Source organism: Neolamprologus brichardi, chromosome 15 (assembly GCF_056152115.1).
Source record: "Neolamprologus brichardi isolate AB-2024 chromosome 15, ASM5615211v1, whole genome shotgun sequence".
Lineage (NCBI taxonomy): Eukaryota > Metazoa > Chordata > Actinopteri > Cichliformes > Cichlidae > Neolamprologus > Neolamprologus brichardi.
In genome coordinates this window covers 6532774-6553052 of record NC_142118.1, presented here as the reverse complement: position 1 = coordinate 6553052, position 20279 = coordinate 6532774, and the positions used below count along the sequence as shown (strand labels likewise).

Sequence of the window (20279 nt, the reverse complement as noted above, 5' to 3'; positions counted from 1 at the left end):
TGCCAATTCTTCTTCTCTGCCTAATTTATAGGCTGTGAAAGTTCCTTTTTTTACACGTTTAATTACTTTAAGAATGGGCCGTGATTAAATGTCTGATTCTGGATTGGAAGAATAAAGGCACGTATTTGAATGTATTCGGGTTAAATACAAAGCAGAGAATTTAAAATATTTGTAAGTGTATGAGTCAAGGTTATTGTAGTTAACTAAAATTCAACTAAACACTAAAACTACATGTGGAAAAACGTTGATCCCCCCCCTCCAAGAGTTTGTGTCCTTACTGGCATACTGATTTTCTTATATCTTGCCTCTGACATGTCCTTAAGCTTACACTGAATAAAATAACTAAACTAAAACGAAACATTTTCAAACAATGGAACCTAAACTGAAACTGGGAAATCCAATGTGGGAACTATCGGAAATTGAATTAAATTAAATTAACAACAAAATATCAAAATAATAATAACAATAAAATACCAACTAATTAGACAATACAAAACTATAATTACTCTGATACAAGTTACTCTGGTACAATAATTGAAAGAAAGAAAGAAAGAAAGAAAGAAAGAAAGAAAGAAAGAAAGAAAGAAAGAAAAGGTTAACGTGTACAAATATTTCAAGTTATTATATTAACCTTTAGGTGGCGCGATGTGTTTGAACTGTAGCTCCCCTGTCTCGTCTCATCCAACATGGCGTCGTCCAGGCCGGCTTCTCCAGCTCTCTCATCACTGGGCGGGTCCACGGTGGGTCGGGCTGCCAGCCGTTGGGCACTTCCGGCGGGCTCGGGTTTCCTCCGACTCGGCATTTAAATGGAGCTGCAGGACATCAGCTGCTGCTACTTTCAGCCCGTGCTGTTATAGAAAATAACCGGTAGTGCTAGCAAGACAGTCTGCTCTTATTTCTAACTCGAAAACGACAAAAAAAAAAAGAAATCTTTGTCCCTGAAGATTGTTTGCTCTGGTTGTCGTGTTGTTTTTTCCTTTTTGTTTTTGAGCAGAAGAGCGGGAGCGGCGGAACAATAACGGGGCTTGCACTCCTGACAGCCTGTCGGTGCGTCATTTTTGGGATTCCTTTGCTAGCCCTCGGACGAAATTGAATAGCGGTAATGTGATGTTGAGTCAGAGCAGAATGATTTAGGCTTTTCTCGGCAGCGTTTGTTTACTGAGGTAGACTGGGGGTAAACATAAACAGGCTCTGCAGCAGAGGTGGCCTGGACTGGACTGGGAGGACCGATGGACTTGAGATGATGAACCTGAATGATCAGGTTTAAATTCTGATTGATTTACGGAGCGATTTGATTTTAGGATTGTTTTTGTTTTGTTTGTTTTTACGTTGTACATATCACCACAGTGTAAAGCCTATACATAATCAAAATTGACTTAATATATCATCAAAAAACCCAAGTATCACCACCCATTTAGTGCAGTAGGATAGCGACTAACGTTAACCATTGGACACTAATAGTCCTGTATTGTGTGTGTTAAAATACATTTTCAGGACAAAGAAAATATCTCTATATTTATGCAGGTCTTATTAAAACATTTTCTTTAGTGTAAATTTGGTTTTGATCTTTTTTTCGTTATAGATCATTTAATAGTTTTGGAATATTTCACTTAAGCTACATTGAGGACACATTTAGTAGCCTTTCAGTTCAGTGACAAACAGAGTAAGCTGGCATAGATTTCTAGCTGATCAATAATTAGCATTTTTGATTATCATTACCTATCTGGAGCATAACTAAGTCTAACTATAAGTAACCAGCAGCGATGTTCAGCTGGCTTGGAACCGATGATAGGAGGAAGAAGGAGCCGGAAGTCTTTCAGACAGTCAGTGAAGGATTGAAGAAACTCTATAAAACCAAGCTCCTACCACTGGAGGAGAGCTACAAGTTTCATGAGTTCCACTCTCCGGCACTGGAGGATGCTGACTTTGACAACAAGCCCATGGTCTTACTGGTGGGACAGTATTCTACTGGCAAGACCAGCTTCATACGGTATGTTTGCTCACACACATGCAAAGAAAGCCTTAGAAACAAGCACAAACAAATAAGGGAGAGGCTACCAAAAAAGAAGGAACGATAGAGAGAGGGAGAACGTGACACACCCAAGCTGACTTTTCCAGCAGTTTGACAGCAAGCGTGAGGAAGAGGTGGTCATAATTATGCACACAAAGCAACCAAAAAAAAAAACCACAGAACAATGAGAAAAACATTGTGAGGAGGCACACCTCCTCAAGCTTTATTGGATTCATAAAGGGTTTATTTGGCATGACTCCTACACAGGCAGACTTGTTGCATTTGGAGTCATTACTGCATTGTTCTGGAGCTCTCCCTGATGAAGTCAGACTGAAAGATGAGCATTACTTCATGAGTATTGGTCAAATAAATGTGTTCACTTGAGGCAAAGTTCAGGAAATGTAGGTGTAAATTGTTTATTATTGGTTTTAATTATTGTGGATTAACAATAAGCAGCTATTTGTTGCTGATATAGTTTGTGAACTGATAGAGGTGGGCAGCGAGGCTTCCATGTAGGAACCCACTGTTAGGACTCATGCAGAGCTGATTTGCCCTGAGGTGCAGGAAGTCTTGACTCGCTCCTAACTTTTGCTTTTTACAGCATGGAGAAAAAAAGTATACAAACATGTGCTTTGAGTGTTTTTTTCCTTTTATTAAACCTTTTGAACTCTCTAATTGACCACATTTTCATGTCTTAGTAGACATTTTGTGTTATTATATTATGTAACACACAGTGTCCTAATATGGTTTTGACATTGTTGTTGTTGCAACTACACATAGGGAGATCGATACACTGATTTATCAACCATGTATTGGTATTGGCTCAGTTTTTAACCTGTTTCTCCCATCACTTTTATGCTGGTTTAACGTTTAAAGAGATAAAAGTCTTTAAAAAATCAGGAATTCTTTGATTCCCTGGAACCAAAGTGGAGAAACAAACACAAAAAACAAAACTGAGAAACAATTGACCAAATTGTTGTTTAAACATCGGTATCGGCCCAGAATTTCCTAGTCAGTGCAACCAGCACATATGTTGCTATTTGACTGGTATTACTGAACTGGATCATTGCTTTTGTGCTTCACCTTATAATGATGTGTTGCTGTTCTGTCAGAGCACATGACCTGGAGTATCAGTGAAATTAGTGTGTGACGGTGAGAAGTGTTAGCAGCTGGGTGTCGAGCCTCTTTTGAGCTGCAGTCCTACTGCTAACATCTCACCCCTTTGACATAGACACACAATTGTGCGTACACACACACTTGTGGAGAGTAGTAGGCAATTAGTGGGTTAAGCCTTTGAAAGCCAGAGAGTGGATGCTGTTAGTGACTTCCTTCTGTAAGATGGGACCATCTCTGCTCCAATCTCTGCCTTCTCTCTCTTCTTCCTCCTCTGCGTCTGATTCCTGCTCTCCTCTCTCCTTCCTCTGTCACCACTCACGACACCATCCCGGTCAGCAGCCTGACCCCCACGCCACTGACATTGTAGCAGTAGGATGCAGAATGTACAAACTGCTGAGTAACACTTGGATGGAGCTGCTGCTTCTCTTTCATTTCATGCCCCGTGGTCTCCCTCAGGGTTTGATGTGCTTGCATGGTCTGCCAACCTACAAACTACCAGCAGTGTTATTCCCTACTTTGCTAGAAGTTTATTTTCAGACTTGTATAGCCAGTGGATTTAAACGAGGCGTTACAGTGAATATGTTTACTAAAATAATATTTGTCTCGGCATGAATTAGAAAAATCGTAGAAGGATATCTGCCTGACAGAGACGGGAAATGGATTAAAGACAGGAGAAGCTGATGGAGGGTAATATAGTCTGACTGCCTTTGAAGTTATTCAGAGTTAAGCAGTCTCAACTTTCCCTCCGTTTGGGGCTGAATTTATTGATTTTTCCTTCTAGGTCTCACATTGTCTGTTTGGGGACTTTTCATAGAGCAAGCCAATGCCAGAATTTACAATTTCCTTCAATATAGAATATAATAAACTGTAAATCTGGGCCCTCCTCATGTGCCTAAATCTGTTCATTCACAGGTCACTTTCAATATACTTTGATCTTTAAAACTCAAGAGATGCATCATTGAGGTTAAGGATTTTCATAACTCCATCTTACAGTCAAATGAAAACTGATATGATGGGAGCAGATGTATATATCTGGAGTGCACATACATGGATTATATGTGTGATACGACACATATACTAGTGCATATGTATGTAGTTGTGCACATGCATTACACAACCTCTTTATAGACAGAAGAGCTCACTGTACAGACATGTGTGCACAGAGATGGCTCCACCAGGCACTACTGGCTCCTTTGACAAGCTCTGACAAGGTGGATGTATGTCTGTGGATATCAGGGCACCATCCTTACACCTTGTAGCAGTTAAAATGTGCACGCATCCCACACCCTTATAGCTATAAATCTCTTTGCCTAAATCTCCTTTTGTGGTCTCACATTGCATTTTTGGGAGTGTGAAACTCAACAGAAACACACCAGCCTTCATTTGAAACATGTGTGTTGTCACTGAATCCACAGCTGAGGATTTAACCTTTCACATCTGAAACATATCAAATGGAAGTCAGCTGCAATGCCATCAAGGCCAGTTTAGTTGTGCTGTGAGATAGTTGTGATATATTTTGCAGCAGAACACATTGACAAATTTATGCACACCACTCCATGCATCAAATTTAATGTTCCTGTTCCCAAGCCGTTTTCACTTCAGCAGTCTGTGATAATCATTGATTAAACAAGCCTGTGGCAAAGCTGTATATTAACTGTTTGACCTCTACAAAGAGGAAGCTCTTAACCAAATTCTTACTAACTGGCAAGAATTAGACCATGGGAATGTCAATAACACTATATTCAGTGGTTAAAAAGAGTGGCTGATTGTGCAGCAGAAGATTGATTCAATGTTAATTTCCGGTTTTGTCCACTTTCTTCTTTTCATTTCCAGTGAACCAGTTCTAAAAAATAATAGCGCTGGAGTAGAGATTCAGATTGAAATCTTGGCTTAAATTTTTAATGGAATCGGTTGACACTTTTGAGAAATATACGCCCTCTAACTGCAGTACCACTAATCTAAACAGTGTGAGAATATACTGTTCGAAAACATGGAAAAAAGGGAACTCTTTGAAAAGAGATCAGATCTCAATGGGGGGAAAATCATGCTGGATTTCTATAATGATATAGACTGGGTAATGTGTTTAAAAACAAAACAATGTCACAATGTTTGATGGAAATTAAAACGATCATCTTATGGATGTCTGAATTCATAGACATTCCGATAAAGTGTAAAAATGATTTGTCAGTCTCATTCATTTTGCCAAAATTTAATTGCAGCAACTTAAAATGGCACTCAGTAGTTTGCTTGGCCCCCAAGTGCTTATATGTATGCCTGACAATGTATGCTCTTGATGAGTTGATGGCTGGTGTCCTGGGATCTCCTGCTAGATCTGGAGCAGGGGATCGCTCAGCTCCTGGGCAGTTTGAGGTGGTACTTGGCAGCGCTGGGCTGAAACATAAGGTCCCACAGGTGTTCTATTGCATTTAGGTCAGGTGAGCATGGGGGTCAGTAAGTGGTATCAATTCCTTCATCCTCCAGGAACTGCATGCATACTCTTTGCACATGAGGCTGGACATTGTAGTGCACCACAAGGAATCCAGGGCCCACTGCATCAGTGTAGAGTCTCACAGAAGGCCCAAGGATTTCATCCTGATACCTAATGGCAGGCAGGGTGCTGTTGCCTAGGCTGTGGAGGTCTGTGTGTCCCTTTGTGGATATGCTTCACCAGACCATCTCTGACCTTCCACCAAACCAGTCATGCTCAATAATATTAAAGGCAGTATGAAATTCTCCATGGCCTCTCCAGACCGTTTCATGTCTTTCACACGTGGTTAATGTGAAACTGCTGTCATCTCTGAAAAAGCACAGGGCACCAGTGGTCGACCTGCCAATTTTGGTATTCTATGGCATCAGGCTCCGTAGTGGAGGGCAGTGAGCACAGAGCCCTCATGAAGTCTGTTGCTGGCTGTTTTGTAAGAGGCATTTACATCAGTGTGCATCATGTTGCTTCCACAAAGGAGCAGATAACATTCCTGCTGATGGGTTAAGGACTTTCTATGGTTCTGGAAAAATGTCAGTGGCCTTCATCTGAAAACAATTCCTGTTTCGGAGGTTTTCTTATTGATTCCCCTCTTTAGTGCATCAAAGCAGCTGAAATAGATTAGCAACTCTCTCTGCAAGCATATCAAAATACTAGAAGTTTAACTGACTTGATGCTCTGCTCTAATTAAAAAGTGTTCCTTTAATTTTTTTGATAACTCTTTGAAAAGCCTCAAAACCCGAGTTTGCCTTGTTGTTTTTGGACTATGTGTCTGCGGTTAAGCCATGATCGTATGGTAACAAGACTGACAGTCAGGCACACCACTTTTTGCTTTGTGGTCGCTTAAAACCAGCGAGGGGAAAAAAAACAGAAAAGAAGCAGAAATCTGTGCTTGGAAGTAACAGAAGCTTTAATATTTGTATGCATTTTCAAGGCTTTTAAATCCACTTTATTGACAGAATTCCTCCATCCTTACCTCACCCAATCAGAACACTCTTTTCCAAAAGCCCTTTATTGGTCCATGTGTTTACCAGTAAACTAAAGTTTGCTTCTTTTGGATCTGGTCAGTGGCAGCCATCCAGTCTGTGATCATCTAAAATTCCCCTACATCTTGGTTCCAGCAGCGTCTAATTCAAGGCAGACATGTTTTCTGGTTATTTCTCAGTTGCGTCTTACCATCCTGACCAACTTCATTTATCAGCAGAATCAGAATTTTAAAAAAAATCAGACAAAATGAAGCAGAACTTTGAAATTAGAGGCTACAGATGCAATATGTATTTGAGGTTTTATCTAAAGATTGATGCTGGATCAAACATTCTAATGCAAATGTATATATAACCTTTTTATAATACTTTATAATGCTGATCATAATCTTGTAATATCTTGTTGATCCTTTTTCACTATTGTTCTTTGTTCATCTTCGAGGAATTATGTCAGCATACTTTTTAGAAAGCCTTTTTGCACAGTTGACTTATTCTTACACGGTGATTGAAAACATCTCCTATCTCATCTTGTTTTGCTAAATGCTATTTCCTGTCATCTCACCCGCAGCTACCTGTTGGAGCAGGATTTTCCTGGCATGCGGATTGGCCCCGAACCCACCACAGATTCCTTCATCGCAGTGATGCACGGCGACACAGAAGGAGTCATCCCCGGCAATGCTTTGGTGGTTGACCCCAAGAAGCCCTTCAGAAAGCTGAATGCATTTGGAAATGCATTTCTCAACAGGTAGATGATTAGATGGCCACACTCACACTTTCAGATGATGGTCTTTATTGGTGTGTACAGTGAGTTAAGTATTCAAGCACAGAGGGAAAGACTGAGGGAGCACAAGTGAGAATCCACACCGCAGCTCTACATTCCTTTGTGATTGAATTTCCCCCCGCTCACTGGTCAGGGTTTTCTTTGTTAATGGCTGTGTGAGAGACAGCCAGCAGTCTCTGTAGAGCCATCCTTCTGCTTAAAAGTACACTGGCAGAAGTTCTTATGGTAGTGTCCTCAGTGTGAGGCTCAAGCAATGTTGAAAGGAGACAGGAAAAAATGTCTGTCAGTGGGGATTTAGAGGGTTCGCATTGAAGACGACCGCTTACCTGTTCATATTTATTCAGCTGGATAAAACTGGGGAGAGCAGCAGAGACGGAGGAGAGAGGGTAACTGAGATAGGGCCATGCTGATGGATGATTTTAAACTTGTGTCCTGGAACTTTCTCTCTATCTCTTGTCTGTTTTGTGTGTGTGTGTGTGTGTGTAGGTTTGTGTGTGCTCAGCTTCCTAACCCTGTACTGGAAAGCATCAGCGTGATCGACACGCCAGGGATTTTGTCTGGAGAAAAGCAGAGAATCAGTCGAGGTAAGAAACACATTTGTGATGCTCAAACTTCTATTCTCTTCTGTTTATGGTGTGTGTGTGTATATGTGCGCGCGCATGTGTGTTTATCCTCTGCATGCATTGAGCTGCAGCCCCCCCAGTCCCACTGAACTCTGAACTACAATGTCAGCATTTCCTTTGGACCCGTGTGTTTGTTTTAGCTTTTGCTATCAGGAGGATTATGCTTCATTCATTTCAAAGAACAGGAAGCTGTTACAAAAAGATGAGCTTTGAATTTGTTCTCCAACATGCACACATAAGTGCACACTGCCTGAATTTTAACACTTTCTACTTTGTGGTTTTCTTAAGTCTCGCATGGAAATGAAAAAGAAAAAAACAAAATTATGAGGTTCATTTGGATCAACTTTAATATAGTGTAAACAAAAAGTTGCAGATTTAAGAGGACTCGTGGGTAACCAAATGGTTGCACAGTATGCCATAAAATACATTTTAGGTTAAACTTTTTAAACATTTGATTGGATTTTGAGGATGCTTATGAATATTTATCATCTGTAGGTATTGTACAAGACATGCTAGATTGGGAATTTCAATCTTGAACTGTTTGCCAAGTAGGAAGGGCATGCAGCCAAAGAAGTGTAAAACTATCTAAGGTACCACTGTATGAGTCTTGCAGTGGTGAGAGTACAATGTGCTTTGATACCTTTTCTCTGGGGACAAGATTGACATAAACAAAACCCCAACCTTCTGACCTCTTTGTCAGACAAAGACATTATTATTCTAATCTAATCTACGCACACAGTAAAGCAGGTGTGTGTAATTTTGAGTTATTCCTGATAAAGGACGACAAGTGTTAAAGACTTCAGTAAATATTCATGGCTTTAAAACCATGGTCCTACATTTCATACTTGCAATATTGAAAGCTTCATAACTGTCCCACCAAAGATAGACGGAACAAAATTGTGACATGTCAGAAGTGTGTGATTACCATCTCAGAGTGTGTTCGCTTCTGCGATTTGTGTCTGCTAACCTCGCAATGAAAAGATGCGGCGGTCGGTACAACACTGGCGTTTGAGTGTGTATGTGTGTGAGTGGAAAGAAAAACATAAACAGAAAACAAAAATATGTGAAGATGAATACGAGGTTTCAACAGCTGTCCTCCAGCTGTTATCAGGATTGCGCCACGAAGGATGAAGCATAGGAAGAGATAACGGAGGAATCACAGTGCACTATAGCCCTGGATTCAAGCGCTGCTGTAACAGTGTAGTCCATAAATGAGAGAAAATCCAAAATAAATACAAACTTTTGTGCTCAGTTCTTGTTTTTTAAAGTCATTAAACATATACACTGCACATTCATTCCACTGTGGAAAAAGGGACAGTTCAAAGTAAACATTAAACGCCCCAAATTACCACCTTGTTCACGCCCATAATGTGCCCTTACAACAAAGAGTGAACTGGTAGTTGTCAGAGCTCCAGCTAAAATGCAAAAAGCTGATGACGTGAAGAGAAACTTTGCGTGGAAAGTTTTCAAGAATGTTCCCGAGTTGTCTCACAGGATGATGTGTGTCTGGCATGGCTGGCATTCCCAAAGCTAAATGGTGGCATCGCTATACCAACCGCTAACATTAACCATTCCAGTTCTTTTGTTAAAGTAAGTCTTAATTTATTCTGTCCTGCACCCACCCTCTTTGAGTTTCTTTCAAAGGCGAATGCTTTCTTTTCTTCCATCTTTTGTCTATTTTCCTGTTTCTCCCCCCGTTCGAGGAGAACAGGCACCCAAGTAAAGCCTGAACTAATTGACTTTTGGCATATCCAGTATTGTCTGTCATCAAAGCAAATCACTGATTATATGAATACTTGAAAAATAAAAGTAGTAATGGTGTTTTAATATAATAATTTTCTACGTTCCCACTCCAGAGAGTATTTATTGTGTTCTTGTGCATGAGCAGTACTGTGACATTTGGAGTCCTGTGATAAGATGACGTATCAGGAAGCTTATTCAGCTTTTGATTAAAAGCGAAAAAGTTCTGGTCACAGAGTTCAGGACATTACTTCATATCAGGGTTGGGTCTGCATGGATATTATCCATAACTTTAATGCTTGTCATGAGAGTTTTTGTTGTCTCCAGCTTTACTGTTGAGAAATGAAGTAAATCAGTGTTTCATCAACATTAACCAAATATGAAATTTATGTTTGGAAGTTGTTAAAAGGAACCAGACAAGCACCAGCTCTGTTTCACCTTGTTTTCCTTTTTGGCCCAAGTGTCTAAAAAACGTGGTGTTAAACCAAATAAACAGCACAGTGAGGTGAAACACGGATACTCTGTGGCCAACACAAAAGAACAAATACAAGTTAAACTTAACCTCTGCTGAGTGAGCACAGCTGTGTTTTCTCTGAGGACTCAGTGTGCAATTTTTTTGTTATTGTGTGTTCATTAACTTTTCATTTAGTTCCCCATCATCATCATCATCATCATCATGTTTCATTTACATGTTCTGTGTCACATTCTTTCTCTTAGTCACTTTTCTTTTACTGTGTTTCAGTGTTTTTAAGAGTGTTTGTGTTTGTGTTTGTGTGTGCTCAACTGTGTGTGCGTGTCTGTCTCCAGAGGAGGAGTTGTCAGGCTATAGCAGCCTCCACAGATGTCTTTATGGAGGTATTGTAGATAATAAATCTTGGCAACAACCAGCTGCAGAAGGCTTCAAATGATACCTTGACTCTGAAGAATTTGTGGGCTTTTACATATTCTTCACCAGTCATGTCACGTGGCTTTGGGAAAAGTTCACCTTGTTTCATAAAATTATTATTAATATTATCTGTGCAGTTAGCTGACTTAAAAATTATAATGGCAATTATTTTGGCCACTCACAAACTGTATATAAAAGATAGACATAGCCAGCAGGTCTGAAAAGAAAGAAAATGTTGAGTTGAATCTGCTTTCTCTGTAATGGTCAGCAGGGGGCGACTTCTCTGTTTACAAATAGAACACTTTTAAGTCTTTTGTTAATACAAAATTGTCAAAGGAGCCTAAAAAGAAAGCGAATGGACTTCTTTGACTAACTTTAAGTTCATTTAAAGAAGTCCAGTTGCTTTCTTCTCAAACTCCTTACACTACCATGACCTGGATGACTGAGAACCTACACAGACATATTTTATATGATGATTTTTATTTGTTTAAATTCTGGTCAGACAGTAAAAGTGGTGATGGGTTTCTCAAATCCACAGCTAATGTGTGAAGCTTCAAAACCAGGCTTTTTATGATTTGACACACACACACACACACACACACACACACACACACACACACACACACACACACACACACACACACACACACACACACACATGCAAACAAATAAAAAAAATTACTGCTGCCCCATGACAATAGCCACACTGGCTACACCCATCCTTTATGTACAGTCTGTGTCCTTCTTATGAATTCCTGTAATTTTGATAATCTCCTGGGCACCTTTGGTCTCCACATTTTAATAGTCCAAGAGCATAACTCTAGCATCACTGTCAGACCTCATGAGCATCTTACCTCCACTGTAGGCAGGTTATTTCACTTTGACTTTTCGCTTAGGAACACCGTGCCCTTCACAGTTGGATAACGGAGCTTAAAATTAAAGTGTTGCTTTAATCCCATAACACGTGAGAAGTGCACTGGGTGAAGAATATTCCAGTAGAATTTAAAAATATCAAGGTATCCATATCTCTCTTAACACCTCTTTCTCGTCTCGGCTCTATTCATACAGATGCAGTCCGAAACAAATGCTTTACATACTTGCTGCTGCTGCTGCTAAAGTTTTTCTCGTCCTACTGGGGAATGCATTTTAGCCAAGTGAGATTCATTTATTCCTTAAAATACCCATTTTTGTTAACAATTGAAGCATCATGTAAACATTAACACAAGAACTCAGATATTTGGACGTTTTGTTAAACACTCCACCGTGAAGTGTAAACTGTTCCACTACTGGGCAGCAAGTATGTGAAATGGGGGCTTCTTATCACAGCTATGTACAGAAGATCAAATGTTGTTATGTTCAGAGCAAACAGCCTCTGAATGTAGTTTTAAATATGTAAAGGCATATTTTACGTGCATAGCTTTACAAAGAAAATCCATCTGATAATCCCTGAATTAACCTAAAACTATTGCTTCTTCGTAGGATTTCTCCTGGGTGTTATCGCTCATAATTAAATACTGCAGCACTGGACTGACTCTGCGTCTGTTGTGTGTCCTTCAGTGTTGTTTGAACACTAGAGCTTACTAATCCTTCGATCTACCCTTTGTTCTTTGTTTCCCTCTCATATCCTGTGGAATTCCTTCAGGTAAGCTAGCGTTTCGTCCTTGACTGAGGTAGAAAGTCAAAGAAGTCAGTGGCGTTCACCTGCTTTTGGACTCATTCATTAATTCATGTTTACTTGTTTCACAGAGGAAGCATTATTCATAGCTTTCTTGCAGAATGCCACGAGTACAATGCACTTGTTTAGTGTAAACTATTCATTATTAATCTTATGACAGATGGAAGTAACAGTCTGTAGTTTGAGGGCTCTCCCCCTATTGTTCAACTTTAAAAAGCCACCTTGTTTGAACATTGGCAGCACTGTTTTCATCAGGAAACAGACATTCTTTTCTCTCAACATGTTACAATATGGGCATAAGTTTTAATGCCTCCTCTTTGACCTGCAGCCATTGGATTTGTCTTGGGACTATTTAGGCCATAATGATGTTCCTATCATAACTTGCTCTGCTGACTTTTACCTCTAAAGTTGCATGCATGTTCTCAGTCTGTAACTTCAGTTGTGTTGATCACCAGTATAACCAATAACTAAAGTGGTTTTGATGTGGGTACTGGATGTGGGTAAAGGATTGAGAGGTAAAAATATGTGTGTTCAATTATCTGCTTCACTCAGTGCCCCATCAAATTATCTGATATATTCTGATATCCCCTCCCTGCTTCTAGGCTATGACTTTGCAGCTGTCCTGGAGTGGTTTGCAGAGCGAGTGGACAGGATCATTTTACTGTTTGATGCTCACAAACTGGACATCTCTGATGAGTTCTCAGAGGTGATAAAGGCCCTAAAGAACCATGAGGACAAGATCAGGTACTGTGGGATTCTTAAATTCACACCTTTCTTTTTTTAAATACCATATCCTTGGTACCTGGGCATCTATGCAATATTAATGTGAGTAGCTTGTAATAAGAATCATCACCGCTCTCTTCTGTCTTTTTCTCCAGAGTTGTGCTTAACAAGGCCGACCAGATAGAGACTCAGCAGCTGATGAGAGTGTACGGTGCCCTGATGTGGTCACTGGGGAAAATAGTCAACACGCCTGAGGTACGCTAAGCTGAGGGTTTCTGTGATGGCATTCATACGGTTTTAAGCCTATAATTGATCCTTTCACCTATGTCAAAATATTATAATCACAGAATTGTAATGATTCTTTTTTTTAAAGATTGCTTTGAAGAAATATTTTTAGAGTGAAATAATGAAATTAGGCACTTGATTGTTAATATTTGCAACCACATAGATATCTGCACATAAATGTGTGAAATCTGTGGCTGAGGTACAAGATTGTAGACTTCCTTTTCTAGTCTGAGTCGAGTTGGTATAGATCAATACGGAGTCTAAAAGCCAAAATTAAATTTTTAAAACCACTGGCAATTGTACATGTATTTTTTATTGATCTGGATTCTTAAAATAAAGACCATCAGATGCAACTGGGAGCTTTGAACCAGATATTTGTCATCTGATATCCACATATGCTGGCTCCCACAGACAAAGTTTGCAGACTAGCCTGTGGGCTCACAGGTTGCAGAATTGTTAACTGGTTGTAGGAGTATTTAAAGACTTTATATTTAATGTTTTTTATGTAATATCTGAGGAGCTATGATCCATAACAGTGGCCATTTGAAGGACTGTTAATGGCATATTATGTAAAGAATGGTCCAGTTTGCCTCTGACTTTATTTACTTATTAATTTATGTTTTGTTCTGTCTCCCTTACTGACAGGTGATTCGCGTCTATATCGGTTCATTTTGGTCCCACCCGCTGTTGATTCCTGACAACAGGAAGCTGTTCGAGGCCGAGGAACAGGACTTATTTAAGGACATCCAGTCCTTACCGAGAAATGCAGCACTTAGAAAACTCAATGATCTGATAAAGAGGGCAAGACTAGCCAAGGTGAGGAGCACCTGTGACACAGGATGTTCGAAACAGTTGACGTCAAATAACGTCGATGTTACGCAACATTTCCTACATTTAGTGCTGAGCTGTTACACCATGCTGACATGTTTAAGTTGTCAGTATCACCGATTTATCTGTGTGCTTCCTATTTATTGTGCTCAGCTGTGTTGTTCAGCTGTTAACCTTGACAGAAAGAGATGTTTCGCAGAACTAATAGAGTTAGATAAATGACAATGAATTGTTTCCCATTTCCTCAATGGACAGGAAGTTAGGTAGGCGACAGTCTGCTGCCTGTTGTAGTTCGAGGAAACACAGCAGAGGAAACGCACAAGTGCACACAGTCAAACACGCACAGGTTTATCACACTGAGAGTCGAGCACAGTTTTCCTGTTAGACAGCTGATGGGTGTTGGTGTGTTTTGTGATGAGTTTCAAGGACATGAGGTAGACCCAGATGCGTGTATCGCCACAGTGACTGAACAAATTTGTGGATTTCTTTTTTTTTTTTTTTTTTTGCACGTTTAGTTTCTGCTGAATATTGTTTAAACACTTTTTCCAGGAAAAACCTTTTTGTAATGAAAAGTGGACTCCAAATGTGAATTAGAATTTGTTAATTATTAAAAGAAATACCCACAAAGGTAACAGTGAAGTGGATGACTAATCCGGTTTATGGAATATTAAGTGTCCTCAAGCTTAATGTTGTCACAGTGGCTTGTGTTACATTTTACCCACTTGTCAGAAGCTCAAATAGAATTCAATCATTACAAGGAGAACCTGAGACAATAAAACACATAATCTTTATTTTAAAGTAATCTGATTATCTACTTTGTATGAGCTCATAGATTTATTAGAGTTCTTCCGTTGTGTGTCTGGTTAAATATCACAGATAAAGATGTTTTTCTTTTCCTTGCACGCATTTTTGCATCTGTTTTTCTTTGTGTCTCTTGTGGGCCTTGGAAGAACAAACAAAAAAAACAAGTCAATCTCATGACATTTAATAGGTGACTTTTTTCCCACTCATAAAAAGTTAACAATTAACTTCCTCTGCTGCACTTGATCCTGTTTTTACCTACTCCAAGCTCAGTTTTTCCACAGTTTTTTTTGTTATATAGCTCTTTGCTTCTGCATACTTAGATGTTGCTTTATAGCCAAATGTGGAATATTATAAGAGACACGATTTTGAAGTGGAAACATTTGAATCATTTTAACTGAAGTTAATAAAGAATTTAGTCTCTTAGTACCTGCTCATCAATTAATAAACATCAATTAGCACCTATAACAAGAATAACGAATAAAAGCTTAATGAATTCAAACACAGTTGCTTATACTTTCCATGTGAAGTCATCGATAACTCTCTTAATCTGCAGGTCCACGCTTATATCATCAGCTCACTTAAAAAAGAGATGCCCGCTGTGTTTGGGAAGGAGAACAAGAAGAAAGAGCTCATCGCCAGCCTTGGAGATATCTACAAACGCATCGAAAGAGAACATCAGATATCACCTGGAGATTTTCCTAATCTGAAAAAGATGCAGGTAAACAGTGAAGCAAAGGATTAAGGTTTAGTAAATGAGGTTTTGACATGATTGGAATGAATGCAAGGGCTTCACTGATTTTAAGTTACACGAGTAGCGTTAGTTAATTGCAATTTTAGCTGATGTCTTGTTTTTTTAAAAATCTAACAAGGGAGTGAAATAGAGAGAGTAGTAACAGTCAGTCTAATTAAATTCCAAAGAGAAAAAGAGTTTTACCGTTTCCTGAGCTAACCACTGAAGTACAACACACTCAGCAGGGACTTTAACTGATGATAATTGGTCTTTATTAACTCATTGTTGTTATTATTATTGTCATGTAAGATTGATCTTAATCCTTACTGCACAGAGAACTGTCAGCCTCTGATGTTATGAGCCATATTGTACATTTCAATAAGCTTCTCATAACGTTGTATACCACTCTGTATTTTGTGTTTCTCTATTTTCTTTTTTCGATCTTTGGAACAATACTCGATTTTCCTTTATGTACTTTAAGATATTTTGTGGCTACAAATGGGATGAAACAGAGTTCCATTGAAAGTAGAGTGCTAACTGAGTACTTTAACTCATGTACATCACTTGTGCAGCTATCAAGCAGTATGTTGGTAGATTGATCACCAGCTCCTCCTGAAGTATCCTTGGGCAAGATATTACATCCATCAGAGTATTTTTGAATGCAATCAATCAGTTTGTCAATCCAATCTTTGTTTTGAACATAGAAATAACAAGTATCAATGCACTAAAAATAAATAAACACAAAATCATTGAAATCCATCAAATTCACATGGAAAAAAAATAAAATGTTGACCAATTTATGTTTGAAAAGGAGAAGGAGGAAGTAAGGGCTTATTAAATTCTTCCCATTATGTTATATAAAAGTGTAGAAAACAAAAAGGTATAGATTAATCTGTGTGAGTGAGGCTTGTAGTAGAAAGCACTTTGAGTGCTATAGTGATATAAGTACCAGGCTATTTACTTGAACTGTGTAATGCTTACCTAATTGTACTTGCAAATATTACTAAAGTGAAGCTTTTATTGTAGCATATTTTATTGTTACTTCAGTGACTTAAGTAATTTTATAGAATACTTCTTGAACATTTGATTGACTACATCAGCATTCTTTACAGATGTGATTTTAAAATGATCTTTATCTGTGCTGAGGGTATCGTTTATATATAGATTATAACCTAACTTGAGACAAACTTGTGTTTTTTCCAGGACCAACTCCAAGCTCAGGATCTCAACAAATTCCAGCCTCTGAAACCTAAACTCTTGGAGGCGGTCGATGACATGTTAGCCAATGACATCGCCAGCTTAATGGTCCTGGTCCGACAAGAGGAAACCCAGCGGCCCAACGCAGTAGTGAAGGGCGGTGCGTTTGACGGCACGTTGGACGGCCCATTCGGTCACGGGTACGGCGAAGGAGCCGGCGAAGGCATCGACGAAGCGGAGTGGGTCGTCGCTCGTGACAAACCTGCTTACGACGAGATTTTCTACACGTTATCTCCTGTCAATGGGAAGGTGACCGGAGCCAACGCCAAGAAGGAGATGGTGAAGTCAAAACTGCCCAATACAGTGCTGGGCAAGATCTGGAAGCTGGCAGATATCGATAAGGACGGCATGCTCGACGATGAGGAGTTTGCTTTAGCCAATCATCTGATAAAGGTGAAACTTGAGGGACATGAACTACCATCAGAGCTGCCTGGACACCTGGTGCCTCCTTCCAAGAGGAAAATAGTTGAATAAATGTAATTCAGATTACCCGTAATGACCTGCTCAGTCCTAGAACCCATAGGTAGCCCCCTCCCCCTTCCCCAGAGAAAATGTTCTTTAATAGTAAAGGAGTCATCCTGTAGCAACAACAAGAACAAAGACAAAACAATTTAACACAAGTAGAGCTCATTTCAAGTCTTCTTCCTGTTCTGTTGCTGTCATCGTCTGATCTGTAGTCTTAATTTCCTAATTTAAGCTGCCAATGCATTCAAATGTATCTTCACGCGACTGAGACTGTTAGCATACTGGCTGCAAGCTTTGAGTAACAAAAAAATAAAAAACAAAGTGAGTTAACCTCTTCATTAGGATTAAACCAGATAGGATTCATTTTATAAAATTAAATAGCTTTTATTAGCGTTTCAAGAATGCAAATCATGGCTCTCAGCTTTACAAAATTAAAGCAGAATACCTGTTGGAGTAGGACGGGTGTTAGACATGTGCAAAAGAAGAAACACTGGAATATAAAGACATATATGTACGTTCAACTAAACTACTGGAAAAAGGAGAAATATTGCAACAATGTGAAGACAAAAATAAAAAAGTCTTTTTCTGTTGAAACTTTACCTTTGGTCAAACTGATTTATTATTATGATGATTATTAGTATTCAGTTTACTCTAAGAAGTAAACCCAAATTAAATTATGTGTTTTTAAATGTAAACCGGAAGATTTTACATTCCTTGTACTTTGAGATAATGCGCACATACAGACAACAGAATGAAAATGACATCCTAAAGAGGAACAGGCCTGCGTTTCGTATTAAATGTGACGTGCTGCTCGACCTTTTGCTTCGGACGAAGGAACCTGTATGATTCTCATTAACACGTGCTGATACTGAGATTATAATAACAGAACATATTATGGGTGTTGTTTGGAAACTAGCGCGACAGCATGCTCTGAATAACCGCTTTGGTCGGACTTTGAATTTTGAATGGAAACGCATCTATTGTTCTGTGTGGACACATCCTGGTTATTGTATGTATGTACAATGGTATCTGACCACATGTTATCAGTGTTATTATTTGTAGTATATACAGTATATATTCATAAGAGAAACATTATTAAAACTACTGAGGGTGGAGTATGTTAGTGGGTTATCAACTGAAAACTGATCAGTTATTCTTCACCTTCCTAAATAATGTAGTATAACCAAAAGTAATAGTCTGAAAGCACCGTTTGTTTTTATTGTGATGACACTAATTGACACATTTAACATTGTTCTATGTGTTTTTGCTGGAAACTTTCCATGTCACACATTGAAATTGTATACATGTAATAAATGTAATTCTTCTTTGCCATGTTTCCGGTCCATCACTCTATTGACACACCAGTGCCTGTGTGTGTGAGTGTGTCTCCATAAATATAGCATGTTAGGACCATGTTCATGTTTGTTAACAGAGGTTTTATTGGGTGTATCATTAGATAACCCAACTCAAATAAGTAAAACTGGATTCCCACATGGCAACAAAAATCTTAAGCATGTCTTCATCGAAATGTTTCCAGCTCATGGCCGTTTTCTGACCCTTGTGCTTTACTGTGAATCAAATGCACATAAGAAGACTTACTGCATTCCATTAACTCGAGTTGGGAAATCGCACAGGCGTTATCCCGTTACGGCTCAAGTTTCGGAGGTGTGCAAGATTGGACTGTGGGGAAAAAAAAGACTTGGATGTGGATTCTCGTCAAATTCACAAGTTGTTTTCGGACCCTGTGTAAACACATTAAGTGGAAACACTAGCGTTACGGTATTTTGGCTGTTTTTATGCTGGTGATGCAGTACTTAAGTCTGTCCTTCACTGCTTTTCTGTCAATGTAAACAGGCCGACAGTGTAATAAAACTCATGTGTAACAACTATCTAAGTGTTGACTCTGTTTTCAAAAAGGCAATCATGTGCAGTATATATTTTGCACCCAACCACCCAAGAAACTGAGGAAAAGATTTGTAAAAATGGCTATAAATTATTTTAGTGCAATTATAGCTGCAACACTGGAAGCTAGAAGACTCTGACATCATTTCTCTGATTTGCAAGTCCTCAGATTAATTCTAGTAAACTGAACTGTGACCAAACACATGTAGATTTTTTGAGGAATTTTCATTTCAGAGGAAAAGTAGATCCTCTTTCAGGTCTAAGGTTCTGTGTATCAGAACATAAAGAAATAAAAAATCATCTGGTCCTTAGGTATGGAAATGATTTAAATACAACTCAGAGGAACAACAACGCATTAGACTGTCGAAATGCAGAAGGAGGGTGTAAAAAAACAATGATTAATTAGCTCGTAAAACCACCTTTAACAGCGACAACTTAAAGTCATCGTTTTCTATATGACTTTCTCAGTCTCTCACATTGCTGTCAGGGAATTTTAGACCTTTTTATACAGTTTGCAGACATTTGTTTATGCACAGGTTTCTTATAGTTGATGACAGGACCATTGCAACATCTTTATTCGTTTCTCCTTCGGCCGTTCTGTTGTAAATTTGATGCCGTGCTTGGGATCACTGTTCTGTAGTTAAGATCCAGTTTGGACCAGTAACATGTGATCTGTTTACTGGCCAACAGATGACATACTTTGGTCTACAGAGGAGTTCATGGCTGACTCGGTAAATGCAAGGCACCCAAATCCTGTTGCTGCAAAAAAGGCCCCAAATCATCACACTTCCACCACCGTGGTTGACAGGTGGTGTGAGGTGTTTGCGCTGACATGCTGTGTTTGGTTATCTCCAAACGTGGCGCTGTTCATTATAGCAAAACAATGTCACTTTGGTCTGGAAGTCGTGTGGTTTGTTCAGACGCAGCTTTGCAAAGCTACGCCGTGCTGCCATGATGTTTTTAGAGAGAAGAAGCGTTCTCCTGCTAA

General features: G+C 39.2%; 1 protein-coding gene across 1 annotated transcript; it reads left to right on the top strand.

The window, feature by feature from the left end:
- Positions 1–769: 769 nt before the first annotated feature.
- On the top strand, positions 770–19278 carry ehd3 (EH-domain containing 3). Its single transcript, XM_006793081.3, has 8 exons — positions 770–1990; positions 7161–7337; positions 7860–7957; positions 12900–13041; positions 13176–13275; positions 13951–14121; positions 15491–15655; positions 16871–19278. Exons 1-8 carry the CDS (start codon positions 1764–1766, stop codon positions 17396–17398), a joined length of 1608 nt encoding a protein of 535 aa, XP_006793144.1. The 5' UTR covers positions 770–1763; the 3' UTR covers positions 17399–19278.
- Positions 19279–20279: the final 1001 nt, after the last annotated feature.